Source organism: Triticum aestivum, chromosome 3B (genome assembly GCF_018294505.1).
Source record: "Triticum aestivum cultivar Chinese Spring chromosome 3B, IWGSC CS RefSeq v2.1, whole genome shotgun sequence".
NCBI classification, from domain to species: domain Eukaryota; kingdom Viridiplantae; phylum Streptophyta; class Magnoliopsida; order Poales; family Poaceae; genus Triticum; species Triticum aestivum.
In genome coordinates, this window is record NC_057801.1 from 389,028,923 (window position 1) to 389,048,549 (window position 19,627).

Genomic DNA, 19,627 nt, shown 5'->3' on the forward strand with positions numbered 1-19,627 from the left:
AGATGGAGGGCATCTATTCGTCAAGTGCAAAATGGTTAAGCAGAGATGCCGTGCCTTGTTACTTGAGGATGTCAGACTTCGACTTGTCGAATGCAACTCGGCCAAGGAATGTATAGCATTTATATTCAGTCTGCCACAAGAGCGTTTGTTGCTGTCAGTAGCTCTCCTCTAGTGTTGGTGGACAGAACGCAACAAAGGCAACCATGGTGAACAAAGAATGGAGGTTGAGGCCTTTCGTTACACAGTGCAGCACCATGCAAACGAATGGAAAGAATTCCTGGTGCCCAAGCCGAAGAGCACAGTAGTTCAACAGCAAACATGGACAAAGCCTCCAAGTCATATGGTTAAGATCAACACCGACGCTACGTTTTATGACCGGTCTGGAGCCGGGGGATGGGGCCTTATTTGCAGAGATGATGAGCAGGAAGGATATTCAGTTTGCAGCCGCTGGGGGTAAACATGATTTTGCTGATGCCTTGCATGCTGAAACTTTTGCCCTCGCTCAGGCTGTAGCGACGGCGGACCGCCTTGGTGTGGGTCGGGCAATCTTTGAAACTGACTGTCTGGTGCTCAAGCAAGCTACTACATCTAATGCCTATGATCTTGCACCGCTGGGTGTCATATTTAGCGACATTAGGTTCAAACTCCAAACTCTTTTCATAGAGGCTCGTGTGGCGTATGCGGCCAGAACCTGTAATAGGCCGGCGCATGTGCTGGCTAATAAGGGTGCGGGACTAGCTCATGGTGACCACAGAGAGTGGTTCACTAGCTATCCTGATGATGTAATCAGTGCGGTGACCGGCGATCAGGCCGTGTCGTAATGGAATACGAGTGTTCCATCTCAAAAAAAAAACTGCAATGGTATAGCGTAACTTGATTGATATATGCATGTATACATAAGCATACAAAAAATTTCTGCCAGCCATCTAGCCCAAATTTCGAAGTCCAAAAGCAGAACGACATTGCCGCGCAGAAGTGAACGCTATACAACTTGCCTCTGCTTGAAGCTAGCACCAACAAAAACTACCTCAACCACCTTCCCATCTTCATCGCTGTTATCTTCCGCTTCTTGTGTTCTCGGTGCTTGGCAGACATACGCAACTTCCTCTTGGCGTGCCGCGCTGGGTCGACCGCTGCAACAAGCTTCTCAGCCTGCTTTCTGCTCTCCCTCTTTGCTTTCAGGTCCTTCCGGACACTGTTGTAAATTTCCACAAATTTCTCAACACCAATGAGATCACGTAGTTTGTCCCTGGTCACCTCTGCTGACTGCTTAACTTCATCTATAAAGCAACACAGCAAAATGTTATTATACCTTAGGCAAGATTACATGTAAGCTGTGGAAAAAAAATGGCATGTCTCATTTGGCAGTAGCACAAGTTTTGGCCAAGAAAGTTAACCTCAAAAGCAAAGGGAACAGAAAAACAGGAAATTGGTGCAAAAATACGCAACATCCCCCCATTTATATGAAGAAAAGGATCATACCACTGATGACTTTCCCAGCAAATCCTTCAGCAACTTTGTACAATGGGGCCAACATGTGAACAGCATAGGTTGAAAATTCAGCTTCAGTGCTTAGTTTTGATGAAATCGTACTGAAACAACTGAACACGATCTTCATCTGCAAACAAAGAAAATATACAGTAAGTATTAAATATCATATGCAATCACGGGAATAGTATTTGCAACAGCCAATGACTTATTGACTTGTGTGATGATGATATGGTGCTTACATGTGTGTCCTCCATCTGCATTGCAATTTTTCCCATTTTCTTCAGGAGAGAAGAAACAAAGAAAGATGCAAGTTCTTCGCTGCTGTCAAGGCCAGATCCATCTACGTCAGTGCAAGAGGCAGTGCAGAGGAGAAATGTGTTCTTTGCTTTTCTTGAACCAAGCAATTCAAAACCCTCGAGGAAGGCACCATGATCACAAGAACCAAGGCTAGACCAAAACTGATGCGATGAAGTTGTTTGCTTAACCAACACATGCAAGTTACAGATTGAGTATGCAAGATTGTGTACAATTTTCTTATTTTCTGCAGTATCACTTAGCTCCATCCTCAACTGTTTCAAGAAAGCAGTAGCAATTAGGAATAGCCTGCTTGGTTGGACAAGGAACGATGATGTGACATCCAACTTCTCTTTTTTCCTCTGCTCTACTGAAGCAAAATACTTGGATACCAGAGCGCTAGAATAAATGCGTAACTTCGAATGGGGATGTATCAGCAGCTTGCAAATTGTCATCCATATCGCCTGCAAGTAAAGTGTGTCATGGTAGCACAAAAATGTATGGGCAGTCAAGGGGTAGCGATCTTAGGGTGTGTTTAGTTCCTGTCATGGGGTGGAATGTAATGGGTCGGTTCCGTCCCCAGAGCCCATTCCCGTGTTTAGTTCGTCGAAGGAACCAGAACCCATACGTTCCAGAGAACGGCATATTCCCTGTTTATGCGGAACCGGGTAGTTCCTCGAAAACGAGCGGACGACGCGGAACCACCTCTGTCGCGCGCCTCTCCCTCTCAGCGCCGCCCCCCTCTCGCGCCTTTCACTCTCAGCGCCGCTTCCTTTCTCAATCTGAGCCGCCGCCGGCCAAACCACCTCGCGCTCCGGCGCCGGCTGTCCCTCACATCCCCGCCAACTCCCCTCTCCCATGGCGTGCAGCAGTAGCTTGGTAGCGACCTAGCAACGGGCCAGCGGTGAGTTATCGGCGGTGTGGCTACGACCTAGCAACGGGCGGCAGGCTAGCAGCCAGCGGAGCAACATCATCAGAGAGCAGGACGCCGTTGCCGCTGTTCCTGTTCCTCTCGTCGTCGCTGACCACCGCGTCATCCCGACGGGCTGGTGGATCTTCTTCTCCTGCGCCTTGTTCCTATCGTCCCTGCCGTTGGTACTAATTATTACTAGTTGATTGATTTGCCTGAATTGATACGAGTACTACTGAATTTTGACGGCGAGAGCATCGCAAGAAATCAATCCCTCGCTTCCTTCCACCCTGATTGATACGAATTATTACTAGTTGATGATGCGCTGCTGTTGGTGCTTAGTACCATTACTGGTTGATACGAATTTAATAGTTGCTAAATGATGTTTACCACTGGTACTAGCACTTGGAAATAAGTAATAATTAGTAGCACGTATTACATCCTACTTCTCTAACCAACACCGAGACGGAACCATTCCATTCCATCTCATTAGCTCTACCAAACACGAAGACAGAACCACTCCATTACAGTGGAACGGAACCATTACATTTCATTTCACTTGCAGCGTGTTTGTTCGGTGGGAATTAAAGATGCGGAATGGGAGTTGAAGGGTAAGGAGAATAAAAGTCCACTGATTGTTTGGAGGGAATGGGAGCTTAAGTGGGAAGGGGAATGGGAGTTGAGGGTGCCAATTCCCATCAATTTCTTCCCATGGGGGACCCTGTTAATTCATGGGCAGACTTTCATCCCAAACTAATTCCCATCATATACCAAACAAGAGAATGGGAGTAAAATTCTACTTCCTACGCCTACTCCCTCGATGAACTCCCTCGTGTGAACTCCCTTTCCAAAGGTTACCAAACAGGCTGTTGGTTCTACAACCAAACACACCCTTAAGGGATGTGGAGTATGAGTTGGCTACAGAACTCTGTTTCTGCTATTCTGCAAGTTAGCCATGAACAAGGTTTGCTTTCTGTGAAGGGACATAGTATTACACCAGCTGTGAAATGACAATAAGAGCACCACAACAGCTAGTAAAATAATCATGATAAGATACAGACAGAAAGAATGCTTAGTACAGCTGCAATTAAAGGGTTTGCTTTCAGTCAAGGAATATAGCATTACATCAATAGCAAAACATGACATTTCTGGAAATAAACTATTAAGAGCACTGCAACAGCTAGTAAAAAGAACACATGATAACATCTAGTAGTGCTCAAAAGGTAATCATACATACCTCTGTATTTTGTTTGAAATACAACTCTGGAAACTGTTCAAGTAAGTTATCCATCATTAGAATAGAACAGTAAGCCTCTTTCCAAAATGGCAGATCAGTTTCCCCAGTTAAGTCTAGTTGTACTCCTCCAGAAGCGGTGCAAGAAGATTCCATTATTCGCTTCGCAACAGCCAAAATACTTTCAAGATGTTTACCAATTCCTAATGAGCGATTCCCAATAAGTAGACTAATAACCTGTAAAATACAATGAGACTTCTTCAGTTCATGAAAAAGAAAAACTAAATAAATGCAATAATCACAGATGGAAGTGCTTCTATGCCCTCCAAATATGTGAAAACGAATTGAGAGCACCATTTGCAAGACGATTTCAAATTCGTTGCATATAGTGTTTGAGAGATCATAAAGGTAATAACCATTAACCTGGGCTGAAGCGCTCCACAAATTCTGTTTTTCACCAGTGTACCAGGAAAGAGAGTACTCAAAAATAGAATTCTTTCCCTGATCACCAATGCGCCCTAACAGCTTCTTGATTGCTACGACAATCAAAGAAGACACCTTCTGGTGCTGTTCATTTGCCAAGGCAACTACCAGATGAAGAAAAAAAGTTTGACCCTGGTCATCAATAATCCTCTGAGGGAATCTGGTAAGAATATCGTGGAGCATTTGGAGCACCGCTTCTCTTCCTGATGCATGCTCATAACTGCAAATTTTCATAGAGTTAGTATGTCACACACGCAGTGCCAAAGGCTAGTAGTAGCTGTTGGGGATTCATGCATACCTCAGGTTTGTCAGGAAAAAATCAATATGCTGTTGTAAGCGCTTCCCTGAGAGTGGGTAATTTAGAAAAAACTGTAGCAGAATTTGCATACATTGCTGACGTATAGACTCTGTTTGAGTTGTAACCATCAATTCTCCTATCCCAACTACAATATCATAAATCTCAGGGGAAACCAATTTTCTTTTGACAATTGCTTTCAGAAGCGACAAGGCAACAGGTGATGGGTTTGTCTGGAGATCAACAAAAATAGGGAAACGGACAAGCATCTGGAGTTGATCATCTGAAAGTGAAATCCTAAATCCTCTAAGCAAATGAGCAAGTAGTTTCAAACAAGATGTGACCAAATGGCCATTAGAATTTCCAGTTCTCTGAGCAATCTCCATTAGTACACTCTTGATAGAATTTGCATTGTCCTTGAGAGATGGCAAAGGAAGTTTCACCAACATGGCAAGACATCTAAAAGTGACAGAAAGGACACTTTCATACTTGGAACTCAGGCATTTTCCCAGAAGGTTGACAAAAGGATCTAACATAGACAATAGTTGCTCATCTTCCTTGTGCAGCTTGATGCTCTTCAACCGATTGCGCAGCAAAGAAAGTGCAAACCTGGTAAATATATAGGAATTTCGTAACCCACTCTCGCCAAGTTCTAGGAAATTCATTCTGAGAATGTTTTTTTGACCAGGACCAGATTCCATATTCTTTTTGCGCTGAGATTCATTCCCTTCAATGGTATCCTCAACAAGGCCATAAACAAATATAAATAAGTTTGAAGTTTCAGTTGATGGGTTGCACTCAACCCCCAAGGCTATACTGTGTAACATCGCCTCAAGTTTCGTTCTTAATTTTGGAGTAAGGTGCTTCCGAAGATGTGCAGAAATTGGCAAGATTAATTTCGAAGAATGTGTCCTGAATGTAATACTCTGAGCAATCAACTTAAGAGTCTCAAATGACATTCTCTTCTTTGTCTCTTTCATTTTGGAGGCAATCTTTTCAACTTCCTTTTGCTCTGCAATATCTCCAAGTATATCACTCTCAACTACAGACAACAAATCTTGTAAGCAATAGTCAAGACTACCATTCATCTCAGCAGTCACAGTTTTTGATAATAAAAAATGAAGGGTGTAGCCCAGAACATGTAGCTCGTAACCCCTTTTCAGTATCGCCCTCAATATCTTGACCACAAACTGCAGGTAACCAATCCCAAGTTCCTTAAGCGATGCAGCTAAAGCTGACCTTGCTTCATCACGTACGCTTTCAAGACGATTCTTGAGAAAGTTGCAGATTCGATGTATGATGCTTGAAAGTTGTGACTCAAAATAATCCACCGGTAGTAACTTGAGTATTTTGAGTGCTACCAGGTTTATGCTTACATTGACTTTCTCTGGATCGGCTCCTAATAACTTATGGACCTGTGGAAATACTACCTTCCGCAGGTATTGTTGCTTCTCCAATGAGACTATGGTTGAGGAGAATGTAACGGAAGAATGAGAAGCTCCAATCATACCATCAGAATTACTCGAGATATCAGTTGCGGGTTTCATGAAATGGAACACATCTAACACAGCACATATTAGCCTCAAAATGACTTTCTGCTTATCAGGCTTGAGACTCAACTCACGGAAGCATCTCATCAATATTGTTCTGTAATGCTCCCACTGCACTTTGGCAGCAACAGAAGAAAGTGTATCCAAACATACATCTCTTACATGTTCACCCTTCCCAGCTTTGACATCAAAAAATATATTGAAAAACAGTGGAACAAAGACTTTCATAGTCACGTCCTAAACCAAAAGCAGAAGAATTGAAGTTAGTGGATTAAAAAAGGAGACAACATGAATCAGATGCTTCATCCATTTGAATTTGTTGTGCCAGCTAATATTGTGTGGGAACTAATGAGCAATATTAGCTTCATAAAGCCAAGAAGAAATAATCCTGCAGCCAAGCAAGATAGTGCACATTGCACCATGGTTGTTAATGTGCTATTTCATAGTAAATGGGGTGAGATGCACCCCACAAACACCCATTATGGCAATCAATAGCAAAAGATATAGTCATTGACGGACTGAACTTTGAACTAAACATTCAAACAAATAGGCAGTCATCTGTGGCAGCTATTCATTTCATCTGATACGTATTCCACCAATAAAACTTGGCAATATTTAATATTTACCTCTGAAAAGTTGGTATCTTTCATTGCCTGCCTGAAAAGAGATAACGCTTTGGATCTTTTACCAGCCTGCATTAATGGATACGACCATACAAATAAGAACTACTGTTATTTGTTTGGAACTTTAGACTCTGAGGTGAACGAATTGAGTAAAGTTACCTGTAAATGAATTATGTTGTGGAAAAAATCGTCATCCAGATCGTCTTTACAGAGAGGCCTGAAGGAGTTTAAGGATGGTACATGATCAAAATTATAGACCATCTCCCGAAGTAAAATGATCCACTCCTGAAATTACAGAAGCATTAATTTCTTCTTTTTAGTTAGTAACATCATATAGTTTATACAAAAGGTAGCCAGAATTTACACCTTTTGAACTGATATGTCTTTAGACATCGCTGTTCCCATATTATGAAGGTAAGTTCTCTCTAATATTTGTTGAATACGGCCTTTCGTGCAAATGTTTCTGGAATTATTGTCTCCAGGTTTAACAGTGGCTGTTTCAACAGAGCCGCCGGGGTCACTGTTCATAACTGATGCAGAGAATCCCAGGAATGATTGAAGAGCCCTGGATGCACTTTGCCGGAAAATTAGCTCGTCGGATGACATATCATACACGCAGTGAGATAATATGGCACCTATATGTTCTTCTTGCATGCCGTGAAATAACTGCGGCTGAACCGTATCATATGCTCTGATTCTCCTGTCATAATCTAGTTCACCTAGTTCTGAGGTTGAAACCGCATTCAGATCTTGCAGTAACCGAGCCTGTAAGAAGGACCAACTATCACAACTAAGACTGTAAATAGGAAAGGAACAGATACTGGGGCAAAGCTGACTCAGATGACATTACATCACAAGAAAAGCAATAATTACCAGAGAGGACATTGAAGACTCATGCAATGAAAGCCCATCATAAATATCACAGATACATAGCCGCTGCTCGAGTCCAACAGTCGCAAGCAATGGATTGAGTGCATTTACAATTTTTACACACACACCATGTCGTAGATTTTGTATTATTCCCCTTACAACATGTAGAGCTTCCAGACACTCATCTGTTGTATAGAAGACATGATACAGAAGAGGGCAAAACATGTCAAGGGTGCTAGAAGCCTAGAATGTTGCAAGCGAGGTGAAAAATAATGATGATCTCATGTCCCATTTGTGCATGTTGAAATACAAATCAGATGTGTGCACAGGATAAACTTGACTTGAAGATAGGCTTACCAGAGTTCAAATCCTTCTTACTAAAAAACGGAAGGACGAGATCTACAACATGCTCTGCAGCTGAAGGATCTGTGATGTAATTTAGCAATAGTTTAAACAACCTAAGTTCACGTTGCCCAAGCCATCTCCCAGATCTCCTGTACAAATCAAAAGGAACATTCTGAACATAAGCTCCAAAAATGAGTAATAACTTCAATGTGAGGCACCTCCAGGCAAGAAACAGAATGCCCCGAACAATGCACAATTGATGTCACTAATTTGTATCTTCCACTAACATGTTCAACTGAACTCGAGAGAAGTGCTCGAACCAAAATAACTTTAGTGGTGTAGTGAGTTCTTTTTCTTGAAGTTCATAGTTTCTCTCCAAACAATATGGATAAGGTCCAAGCAGAGTTTTCAAAAGAAAAAAACATGCAGTGAATCGCATCGAGGGAATGATGGTATGTGAGTTACCAAGAAGACAACTTTAAGGCCCTGACTACTCATAAGAGATGCTTGACCATAAAATAGATCAATACAATAAGAAGAAGACATGAGCAATTCAGTGCCATTTGTCAGACTCCACACAAACAAAAGCATATACCTGTGAAGTTCTTTGCGATAATTAACAAAATCATGGAGACTGTTGAGAAGAACATCCATATGTTGAGCAAGAATTTTCTTCACCGAGTGATCTTCTTGCTGCTCCAAATCATTATCCAGCCTCAATAGATTCTCAATAAACTCAAGTGCATAGGAGGTGATAGATTCTGACGCAGTCCTCACAGTCAAAATAGAAAATATAGCCGGTACAAGGTTATTAGTCCCTAATAGTGGTGCTAATTTTGGGCTCTGACTCATAACCATGAAGCAAGAAAATAAAGAGCTCGGTTTCTCACTACTGCCAGCCTCTTGTCTGAAGCAGTCAATCAGAGGTTTCACAGAAGCAAAAAAAGTACTCCAGAAGTATTCTCCAAAGTCATGACTTTCATACTGACCGAGTGCCAAGGAAACGATTCGAATACATAAGGACCTAAGATCCTTTAACTGCTTGACTGAGGCACTTGCCTGCATAAAAGAGTGAGACAGGGATTAGTTCAGAGAAGATATTCATGATTTGTCAACACAGTGTACGCTACTTTGATCGAAGAAATAATGACGGGTACACACGATAACTTTGAGTAAGACTTTGACAGAACCATCATCACAAACAGTAACAGAGAAGATATTCATGATTTGTCAACACAGTGTATGCTACTTTGATCAGAGAAATAATGACGGGTACACATACGATAACTTTGAGTAAGACTTTGACAGAACCATCATATCAAACAGTAGTAACTACACTTATTATATGCCATAAAATATGTTTAACTAGTTTTTCCCTAAAATATCAGATACTTCTAGATTAAATTGGGAAAATCATCAACAATTTTTTTCCAGGAAGAACAGAACAGCTATTTGGTAGTTCTGACAAACAACATGGTACAGATCTGTAATAACTAAACCAATATTAAAGGTGACAGCACTGCATATTTTTGCAGGTGATGTTTATATAACGTGACACACCTCAGTATCGTCGGCTACTGTCATCTCATTTGGGCATTCATTCAGATCTATGGAATTGTCAGCTTCCTGGTCATTGGAACAACCATTATCAGGGTGATTTGATTGTTTACAAGGATCTTTCTCATCGCTGCTGTTTCCAAGATTCCGCATGCAACTCTCCAGCAACCGAACAACAATGATCAATAGAGCATTAAGAAATGGACCTATATGTGTCATGCCGAAAGTACCAAAAATCTCTTCAACTAAATGAAGAAAACCATTTGCCCTTTTCCATGTAAGACTCTCTAGACAGATGCTGGACGAAGTTCCCATGGCATCAGAAATACTTTCAAGTAGGTTGCCGGACTGACAAGAGAACATTTCAAGTTGAAGGCTCCCAGGGATCAAGGACTTTAGTAGTAACGAGAAAAAGAGCTGAAGCTCCTTTGCATCAAACTGCAGAAGGAAACGGAGAATGGCCTTTCGATGGCTAACCCCCGTGTGCTGCACAACAATACAAAACGTATGGAAGTTAGCTTTCACGTGAACTAAAATGCAAATATTTCTTTTGCTAACTAAAGATACCAACCTTTCGAGAACCAAGCAGCTTCAGTTTTCTTACTTTAGGTGTTAACACACGAATAACCAAAGGAACAACATGACTTCTGTGACATTTCTGGATAGATAAAGAGTCATGTGAAACTGCCCACGTGGTGAGTTCTTCACGGAGAGTTTTCAAGCCGATCAGATTCTTAAGGTTTTGACTGTATGGGATTAGGAATTCATCCTTCCAGTTCAGAATGCAATCCAATGCTTTTGCCTGTATATCAGGATCACTCTCATCGAGGACCCTGGCAATAAATGTTAATTAGTCAAATTTCCATGCAGCACCTCACACGCAGGAAATTCATATTAGCAACATTACAAAATTCACAAACCTTTCAGTTAATATTTCCTGAATAATCTTGCTCTGGGACAGTGATCGAGCATTGCGCATTGCTCGCAACAAGTTCAGCCATTCTTTTAGAATCATTTTCCATTGTTTGCCTTTACACTTGTCAGACATATATGAATGGACACTGTCAAAATCAAGATTAAAAAGGGCATTAATAAGGATTGGAGATTCAGTATTCAAGTCTGAGCTGCACAAACAATGTCTTCCATAAATACCTAGTGATGCTGCCATCGGTATAGCCCATGAAGTTTAGAAATAATGGAACGACATGTCGAGAGCAAGACTCAGCAACATCAGGTATCTTTTGGAGGGCTTGAAGCAATAGTGTAGCAATCGTCTCAAGGGGTGTATAATCAAAATCCGTAGCAAGATATAAGCTGAAGCAGTCAATAATAGCTGCAAAAATCAAAGATTGAAATAAGAAATGGTAAAAGCACTTAAGCACATAAACTTGACTTCAAGATAATTACTTAACCATAAGTCCATAACAAACAAAAGGTCTGCAGTCACTACTCAACAACAACAACAAAGCCTTTAGTCCCAAGCAAGTTGGGGTAGGCTAGAGGTGAAACCCATAAGATCTCGCAACCAACTCATGGCTCTGGCACATGGATAGCAAGCTTCCACGCACCCCTGTCCATAGCTAGCTCTTTGTCGATACTCCAATCCTTCAGGTCTCTCTTAACGGACTCCTCCCATGTCAAAATCGGTCGACCCCGCCCTCTCTTGACATTCTCCGCACGCTTTAGCCGTCCGCTATGCACTGGAGCTTCTGGAGGCCTGCGCTGAATATGCCCAAACCATCTCAAACGATGTTGGACAAGCTTCTCCTCAATTGGTGCTACCCCAACTCTATCTCGTATATCATCATTCCGGACTCGATTCTGCAGTCACTACTGTTGCATGCTTATTGACACCCAAATACCATAACAGTTAATCAATCCAGCAAGCATCGTTTCACAAGTTTGGGTCTCCTAAGGCCAATTAGTAGGAAATAAAAACTTGGTGAAAGCTTGAAAAGCTATATGTGCAGTTTACCAAGACAGAGGCACAAGCACAACAGTCTCAACACAATGGGATGCAAAGCCACAGTGTCTCAACATACTCATCAACTCCCATATAGAGCAATAAAAATTATTTCTTTCTATTTGTCTTCTTTAACATAAATAGAGTCAGAAATACAGCAATACAAGAGATGGACAGGAGAAACTCAAAATGAAACATGCAGTGAATGAGAACAAAGGTAAATGGAGCATAGGGGTGGGTTTACATAGAAGAAAATACAAACAGAAAATTACAGATGGATGAGACATACATTCTGGGTGGGACACAGCTTGCAGCTTCTCTTGGTTTCTCACGGTTAGACCCTTTGACTGGTAAACTGCAATAAACTGAATAAACTGACTCCAGACAAGATCCTTGTGTTTGCTAACAAGGACAGCAAGACAATCCAATGCTGGTGGCCACAGATCACTAAATCGATTGTATAAGATGCCAATAATCCCATGCAAGAGAAGAGGTATGTAATCATCATGAACCGTATTAGAAGATAGACTCATTTGTATCCGAGAAACGAAGATAGCAATTTTGCGGCTAGTAGATACTGAAACTGGAGTTGATTCAACAGCGAGAAGAGTATCGACAACCTGATCTCAAGGGAGATGTTAGAATAAAAACAGCAAATAGCAAGTGAAATATTAGCTGCCAGAACGTACATTAGTGTATTTAGGTTCAAGAGTTTCCTCTGCAGAATCTTCTGCTTTTCGCCTCTTATGTGGCCGCTCATCATCTGAGCCTAGGCGTTGATCCATCTTTGCATAATAAGATAAAATCCTCAATGTCAAAACCCGGACATTCTTATTTGGACTGCTCAAGCTAGCACCAAAGATACAGAATGAATTCAAGAGATTCTGTGGATCGAATTCTTCCGTCATCCCCAGGGAAGTTGCTCTGCTCACAGAAACAAACAAAGAGAATTGAATAACCGTGAAAATTGATCAAAATAAGTACTCCCTCTGTCTCAAAATATAAGTGTCAAAAAACGTCTTATATTTTGAGACAGAGGGAGTAGAAAGTTAGAGCAGAAATAACTTTACCCATGTAGGGAATCCAAATATTCAGCTACAGCAGAGAGTACTTGCGGACATGTGCTGTGCCTCTTGGCAAGAGATAGGAAGAAACTTAATTCTGATTTTTTACCGACGTTAACCAGCAGTAGTTCATGGTACGATAATAATGCTGCACCGAGTAGACTTCTCCAGGTATTCTTCAGAAGACCACTAATGCTATCTGCATGTAGACAAAAATTGTGCCTTTTCAGAAGACTGCAGATGGTTAATGTAACAAAGTACATAAATCTTCAAGTACAATCACCTTCTTCCACCTCAAGTAACAGATCAAGGCTGCGAATAAACTTATTCAGCATTGCTAAACTATCTTGAGGGGCGTCTTTAACATTTGAGTAGCAGCGAACAGATCCCCATAGTATAGCAGCTTCCTTTACACTGACCAGATTACTCGAATGATTGCCTGTCTTGACTATATCATCTACAAACTTTATCCATAAACGGACATTTGAATCACAGAACTTATACACTTTCTTCTCCTGATCAAGATGACTACCATCAATGTCATGGGGAGTTACTCCATCTGTTGCTTTCTTAAATAAATGCAGAAGGATAAAGAGAACTTCCTCGGGTGAAATCTCAAGAATATTATCCATTGCACTGCAAGGCATCAAATTGCAGGGTCAAATCTTCATGTGTGGAATTGTACAGGTACTATTTAAAGTACAACAACAATTACTAGTGCATACCTCAGTATCTGCCTCCCAAAAGCTTTTATAATTTGTGGGCCTTTCATGAAAAGCTTTTTCATAAAGGCAACCGCGCTGAAACGTCAGAATTAAACCGTGAGCTGTGCTAGATTGCTTTTGGAATATAAATAATATGACTATGGGTTCTACAGGCATAATTTACCTCAAATTGGTTAGTTCAAATACAGGGGCGTATATGATGGATAAATTGCAAGAAATAACTGGAACATCCAAAACACAAAGAAGAAAGTCCAAGATACTCCCAAGAAACTCAGATGAAGAAGATTCTCCTGTCCTGCTACCAGGCCTAACATACTTATGGATCAGCAACTTAACAAGTTCAAGAACATCAGCCTTGTCTGAAAAGGGGGGAAAATACAGAAAGATATTCTAATTAAAACTACCAACAGAACTCAAAACAATAAAAAGCATATGGATGGTGAGACAAGCACTTACCAAGCATATCACTCTGCTTGCTGTTTTCTAGAGCAAATGTAAGAAAATCAATCATGTGTTTCAAGTGCCCCAAACAATCATCCTTAATGCAGCTTTTGATTTCTTTAAACAAGCAAGTATATATCAACGCCAACTCTTTCTGATCCACTTCGTTGCATAATCTATGGATAACACCAGTTATGACCTCACGAGTAGTAGAAGACCCTGCATATTGTACTAATTCAATGATTACATTACTGAATAATGATGACAATATAAACGAAAATAGCCATTTGCAATACAAACATCGACATTCGTATAATTCACAAACGACATTTTCAGTTACTAAATCATGGTTAGAATGGTAGACAAATCTAACTCAGTGAATCAACAATAGATGTGTACAGTTCAATTAAACTGAGATGATAATGAGGTAGCCAATAAAAAAAATCAACATATAGGATCAGTGGAAGTACAAGGCAATGCAGCTAATGGGCATAAAAATTACAACAGTACATCGTCTACAAAATGTTATCTGACCATCTGGGAATTTATTGTCGATAGTGGTAAGTATTGACTTGCTCAACAAGAACTCCATGACATTTCCAGCTGTTGAGTGAAGCTTTGTGTAAGTTCCTCTCATTACGTGCCACAACAACGCAGTCACCCCGTCTATCCGTATAGGTGACGATTTTTTAGCAGCCTCAAACAGAGCTTTCCTTAAACCTAAAAAACAAAAGGGGGGGATAAAGGTAGTTAATATAACAGAAGATAATATACCTCATAACAAGGTCTGGCATCATAGCAGCATTCCCCACACCTGCGCTTCCCAACCCAAAAATATAAATACTTGGAGGCTGAGTTTAGAGTGTCTGGCTTAACTGGTGAGGCTGAAGCGAACAATATGTATTTCACAAAGGAAGTGTTCTAGATATGACTCTTACATAAAATAATGTGCCTCAACAAAAATAAGCCACTGATTGCATACAATATGAAGCTAATGCTAAGAAAGATTAAACTCAGAAGTCTGGTAATCCACCAAATTGGAGACAAGATTTACACTATCATCGCACAGTAGGCAGGCAGAAGCATCACCACTCTTCTCTAATCGAGCAAAGGCGGGACTATTCCCACGGTTAAACATGCTATCCAGTTCAGAGAAGGAGAGAAAAAAAATAAAACAATACCTTGTGTTAGTTGATCGTTACGTGCATTCCTCAGCAAAAATGAAACAGATTCAGCCATAAATTCTCTCACATAATCCTTTGGGAAAAATCTCAGCGGAGATGTGATCCTTCAGAGATGATAAAGAATTTGCAGTAAGTTTGATGGTGGAAAAAATGATAGACGCAAGTTGCTTACTCTATCCTGGTGAAGAGATAATAAAATGGGTTCGAGTTTTAAAAACGTACGTAGATCTCATTTCTTGCAGACAAAAACTAACCTGAGAATCTGAACAACGTCTTTTACTAGATACTTCTGCAAGTACATCATTATGCGTGACCAAGATGTGAAGACCTGAAATGCAACACACCATTATGTCTTACTGAACCACAATATGTTAAAATCAGAATAATAAGATATTCTACCTGCTCCAGGATTTCAGGGTCACGATCACCCCCATCACTAAGGAGAGCCAAAATAGCACTAGCGTGTCTTCCTAGAAACCTGCAATAAACAAAATGGGAAGAAGTTTAAACCCTCTTAAGAAAAAGAACCAAATAAGAATGGCCACCAAAGTGAACAAGGAAGTATGAAGCCATAAGTAAACAGTCATGCTAGATGAATATTAATACTATTTGAATTAGGAAACTCACGGCAAAAATTCCTCTAGAATATCCCTGGCGAATTCTGCAATTAACCTGCATGTAAACAAAAAATCACTTTAGACCTTCAATAATAGCTAAAATAGTAATTAACACCAACAAGACACAAGAATGTAGATAACAAACATAACATTTGAACAAGCTGACTCTAGTACATGATACTGAAGTCCAGAGCTATGTATTAAAGATACCCACAGTAAATTTGAAAATGACGCCAGAATACTGAACAAGGAAATTCAAGATCCCCTCAGTAAATTTCAAAATCAAAACAGAAATATGGGACTGGCAAACTAAATGGATACTCTAGGTGGAAGTTCACTTTAGGTATCACATAACAAAGAAGTTTAAACATTATATTGCATCATGCAAGGGCCAGCGCATTGCAGTTCAGTATAGCCCTGCTGACACTCAATTGAAATCTTTGAAGGCCAGGCTTGGCATCATAAGCAAGGAATAAGTTAGTATGTTTGATTGCAGACGATACAATATTTCGACCAATCCACTCATGAGAAAGTAGTTCAGCCCACCTTTCCCAAATCCCACATGTTAATGTTCAAAAAAGAGTTTAAGTGATCCAAAAATATTACATAGCCTCAGTTCAGTAAGCTCAATTTAACTATGTACCAGAGCATACATACACATGATATAGCATATACAACAGCCATACAACTATATACAAACAAGTCCACAACAACTCCAAAGCAGCAAGTCCTGGCAGATGATCCAAGAGGATGTCAAATTTGAGTTCCGTTCCAGCTTTCTTTGCATGAAAGCTTTTGGAAACAATGTGGGACGCGGCATCTAACTTAGATCCCCAATGAAAATATTCAGTGTAATACCAGTCATTCTATCTGTGACCCAAACCCAAAAAACATGGAAAGGCAAACGACAGCACATAACATGTTTTAAGTACCACCAAGTCACTCCATTCAAATAGATTCGTGAAATGATGACCCACTTACATGAATATTGGCTCGAGGGACAATCGTGCCGCCATATTTACTCGTCGTAGCAGCCCAGAAAATATTTTCTCACGGTGCAATACGATTTGTGGCAATGTCTGCACCAATGGTATCATCTCATCGTAAAACGAAATGAAGTCTTCTGCAGTATTCAGCTCCTAAATCACAAGAACAAGACAAAATTAAGAGGGTAGCAGAATGTTTGTCAATCACTAAATATGTACGATTCACGGAATAAACTTCCACAGAAGCTAGACAGAATGCAAACACAGAAATGTCTCCATGTGTTAGGAACCTTAATTCTGGATCACTATAGGTCATTGCACAACCAGCCAAAATAGGTATGAATGAGCAAACATCATCGTCACAGCAACTTCTCACTCTCACGGTCTCACAATCATACAAACCTAAACTCCAGACATTCAAAATTCACAACCAACAGCTGACAAAAATTTCAGTAATGACCACCACTATCATTCCACTTCTAAAATCTGCAAAGTAGTTCCTCAACCTCCTATGAAAAATATAGATGTCGACAGAGCATTTCAGATCCTAAATGCAGAATCTTAATCTAAAATACAATATTGCCATCGACCGATTGGAAGATTAAGGACGTCCTGTGAAATTTGAAACACTTACTCCTGAAGTCTACAATTATAAGCTTAGGAAGCTAAGGACATTTCTTTGAAATTCAGAAGTCTACAGTTGCTCCTGAAGTTCCAAGCTTCATCATCTGGAGTTGAACAGGGGTGTGGGGACTAGCATAGTTCCGCCAAGGTATACTTAAAAATTGGTGTGTGCATGAGGTGCAGATAAGAAGATAATTTGGGTTAAATTGATATTTATTTTAGTTTTTTTTTTGGTTTCGCAATGGCATGGACTTCTCAGTTGACTGGGGAGTCATCTACAATTTGCAATGTAGAGTTTAACACATCCTCAGGTGTAGGTCTTCAAGTGCTTAGAAAGTTTGAAGTGATCGACAAATGACACGCTGGCCACAGTTTTCATGGATCAGTGTTTTATAATGGCAACTGGCAACTTGAGTTTTTAACACCTTGGCTTAGGTTAGAGCTGTTTGGGGTTGTAATATTCCAATTTGTAACGAGTTGGAATGTTAGCCTGCTGACCGCAATAAGCAAATCATGGTACCAACGAAGACTGAATGGGTGATCTTCTTCATTTACTTTGTTTTTCTATTACTATGTGTTATGTGTAATATGCAACGTGAGTTATGTTTTTGTTAGTTATGCCACGAAGTCTTCGTGTCATCAGTATTCTGGAAGACTGAAAAGTAAGATGAATCATTAAACTGTTCCACAGATTATGTGGGCTTAAAGGAGCGTGGAATGGGACAACAATGAGTTGGAGTGGGCGAGTGGCTATAAGGAGTTTTGCATGTTGGTGAATTACTGTTTTTATTATTGGGGGGTGGTTAGGACAGTATATGCATGGTTGTGGCTTCTGTAAAGATATATACTCCCTCTGTAAAGAAAAATAAGAGCATTTAGATCACTAAAATAGTGATCTAAACGCTCTTACATTTGTTTACAGAGGAAGTACATAAATATATTTCTCCCGTTTTGATGTATCCATTCTCTTGGATTATTAGTTTGTGTGAAGAAAACAGTTTGAACTGGTTCCTATGTTTGGGAATCAAAAAGATGTAACTTTCAGACAAGTCAACTGCTGGGTGGATATTGAAACAACAAAGGGATGATCATTTGTCAATTTATGTTCCTTTAGTGGTTTCGATTTCATTGTTATGTGTAACTGAAATTCTGCAGTAGATCTAGGATCATGATGTGGCATGAGTAGTTGCAGCCTTTGGACATCACCATAATGTATCATACAAGGTTTGTGATCTCCTGAGATTCGAAACTTTACCAATAATGTGCAAGGCACATAATAGAAATACCATAATATATGTCAAATACATACGAAGCAGGTAAGAAAAATTGTCTTGGCTGGTGGGATTTAAATTTTTTTGAGTTCTGTTTCCACTAATATTCCCAATTGCAAACTGTCAACATTCAAGTGCATCTATCACAATAACCGAACTATACGAGATTATCAAAAAAAACTAATTAAGGTGATTAAGCTTTCCCAATGTTCTAGTCAGCAAATAAGCTTTCCCGTTGCACCAGGAGTTGAATTTTGCAGATACAAAATACTCCGTTCCAAATTACTCGTCGTGGTTTTAGTCCAAATTTGAACTAAAACCACGACGAGTAATTTGGAACGGAGGGGGTACATAAAAAGCAGGAGAAAGAAAGAAAAGTGCATACCCTCCACTCGACCAGAGCGTCGAGGAAAAACGAGGAACCGCTCAAGGGCTCCGCCTTAACCTTATCGATGCTACGGTACACATCGATGACTATGTCCCCCACCCGCTCCGAGAAGCTCTTGAACTGCACGAATCCACACTCATTAGCAGCCGTAAAACCCATCCATGAGCTCGATTTGCCGGGGAGCAAAAGCGCAGCGGATGCTCTTACCACGAAGCGCTTGTTGCTGGAGGAGGACGTGTTGAGGCACTTCACCGCCGCGTACGCCATAGGCGCGGCCGGCGAGGAGGGTGGGGGGGGGGGGGGGGGGGGGGGGGGCTACAAGGGGGAGAGGAGAAGGGAGGCGCGTGGGAACATGTGGGGGCGGAGGTTTAAGCGACGAGGAGGAGCAGCCTAGGGTTTTGTGGCGGTGGAGAGGAAGAAGACGAGATGGCCTGTCACACCTACGCGGGCTTCGTGACTGGGCTTTGATGAATGGGCTCTACTAGCTACAAGGCCCAACAGGTATTTTACAGCAGTTCTGAATAATCAGTCAGAAGTTGATCGAGATCGAAGGTCACTGTTTGGCAAGTGACACACTGCATTTGCGTTAAATGTTGTAATTTGGAAGTATTTGCCATTTTTGTAGATTCATTTTTAAATGGTTTTATCTTTTGAACCGTGCGCAAAATCACAAACGATGTTCACCGTTGAATTTCTCGCATTGATATCTTCA

At 40.7% G+C, this 19,627-nt stretch overlaps 1 protein-coding gene across 1 annotated transcript; it reads right to left on the reverse strand.

The window, feature by feature from the left end:
• Positions 1–844: 844 nt before the first annotated feature.
• LOC123069997 (U3 small nucleolar RNA-associated protein 20) lies at positions 845–19,197 on the reverse strand. Its single transcript, XM_044492996.1, has 31 exons — positions 19,123–19,197; positions 18,913–19,035; positions 16,628–16,785; positions 15,657–15,701; positions 15,429–15,507; positions 15,284–15,357; positions 15,027–15,133; positions 14,380–14,565; positions 13,861–14,064; positions 13,568–13,763; positions 13,405–13,479; positions 12,963–13,315; positions 12,686–12,878; positions 12,305–12,539; positions 11,905–12,235; positions 10,805–10,985; positions 10,573–10,713; positions 10,224–10,485; positions 9,656–10,138; positions 8,691–9,154; positions 8,108–8,244; positions 7,754–7,935; positions 7,247–7,645; positions 7,040–7,165; positions 6,884–6,949; positions 4,711–6,494; positions 4,353–4,632; positions 3,933–4,166; positions 1,731–2,249; positions 1,483–1,618; positions 845–1,280 (listed from the first exon to the last, which is right to left on the reverse strand). Exons 1-31 carry the CDS (start codon positions 19,180–19,182, stop codon positions 1,024–1,026), a joined length of 8,070 nt encoding a protein of 2,689 aa, XP_044348931.1. The 5' UTR covers positions 19,183–19,197; the 3' UTR covers positions 845–1,023.
• Between the last annotated feature and the right edge of the window lie 430 nt (positions 19,198–19,627).

Excerpts from the sequence above, each read along its gene's own strand:
- LOC123069997 (XM_044492996.1), bottom strand. The coding sequence starts at position 19,182 with ATGGCGTACGCGGCGGTGAAGTGCCTCAACACGTCCTCCTCCAGCAAC. Across the intron at positions 14,065-14,379 it reads CGACAATAAATTCCCAGATG|GGTCTTCTACTACTCGTGAG; the intron begins GTCAGATAACAT and ends TACAATATGCAG. Across the intron at positions 6,495-6,883 it reads AAGATACCAACTTTTCAGAG|GACGTGACTATGAAAGTCTT; the intron begins GTAAATATTAAA and ends CTTTTGGTTTAG.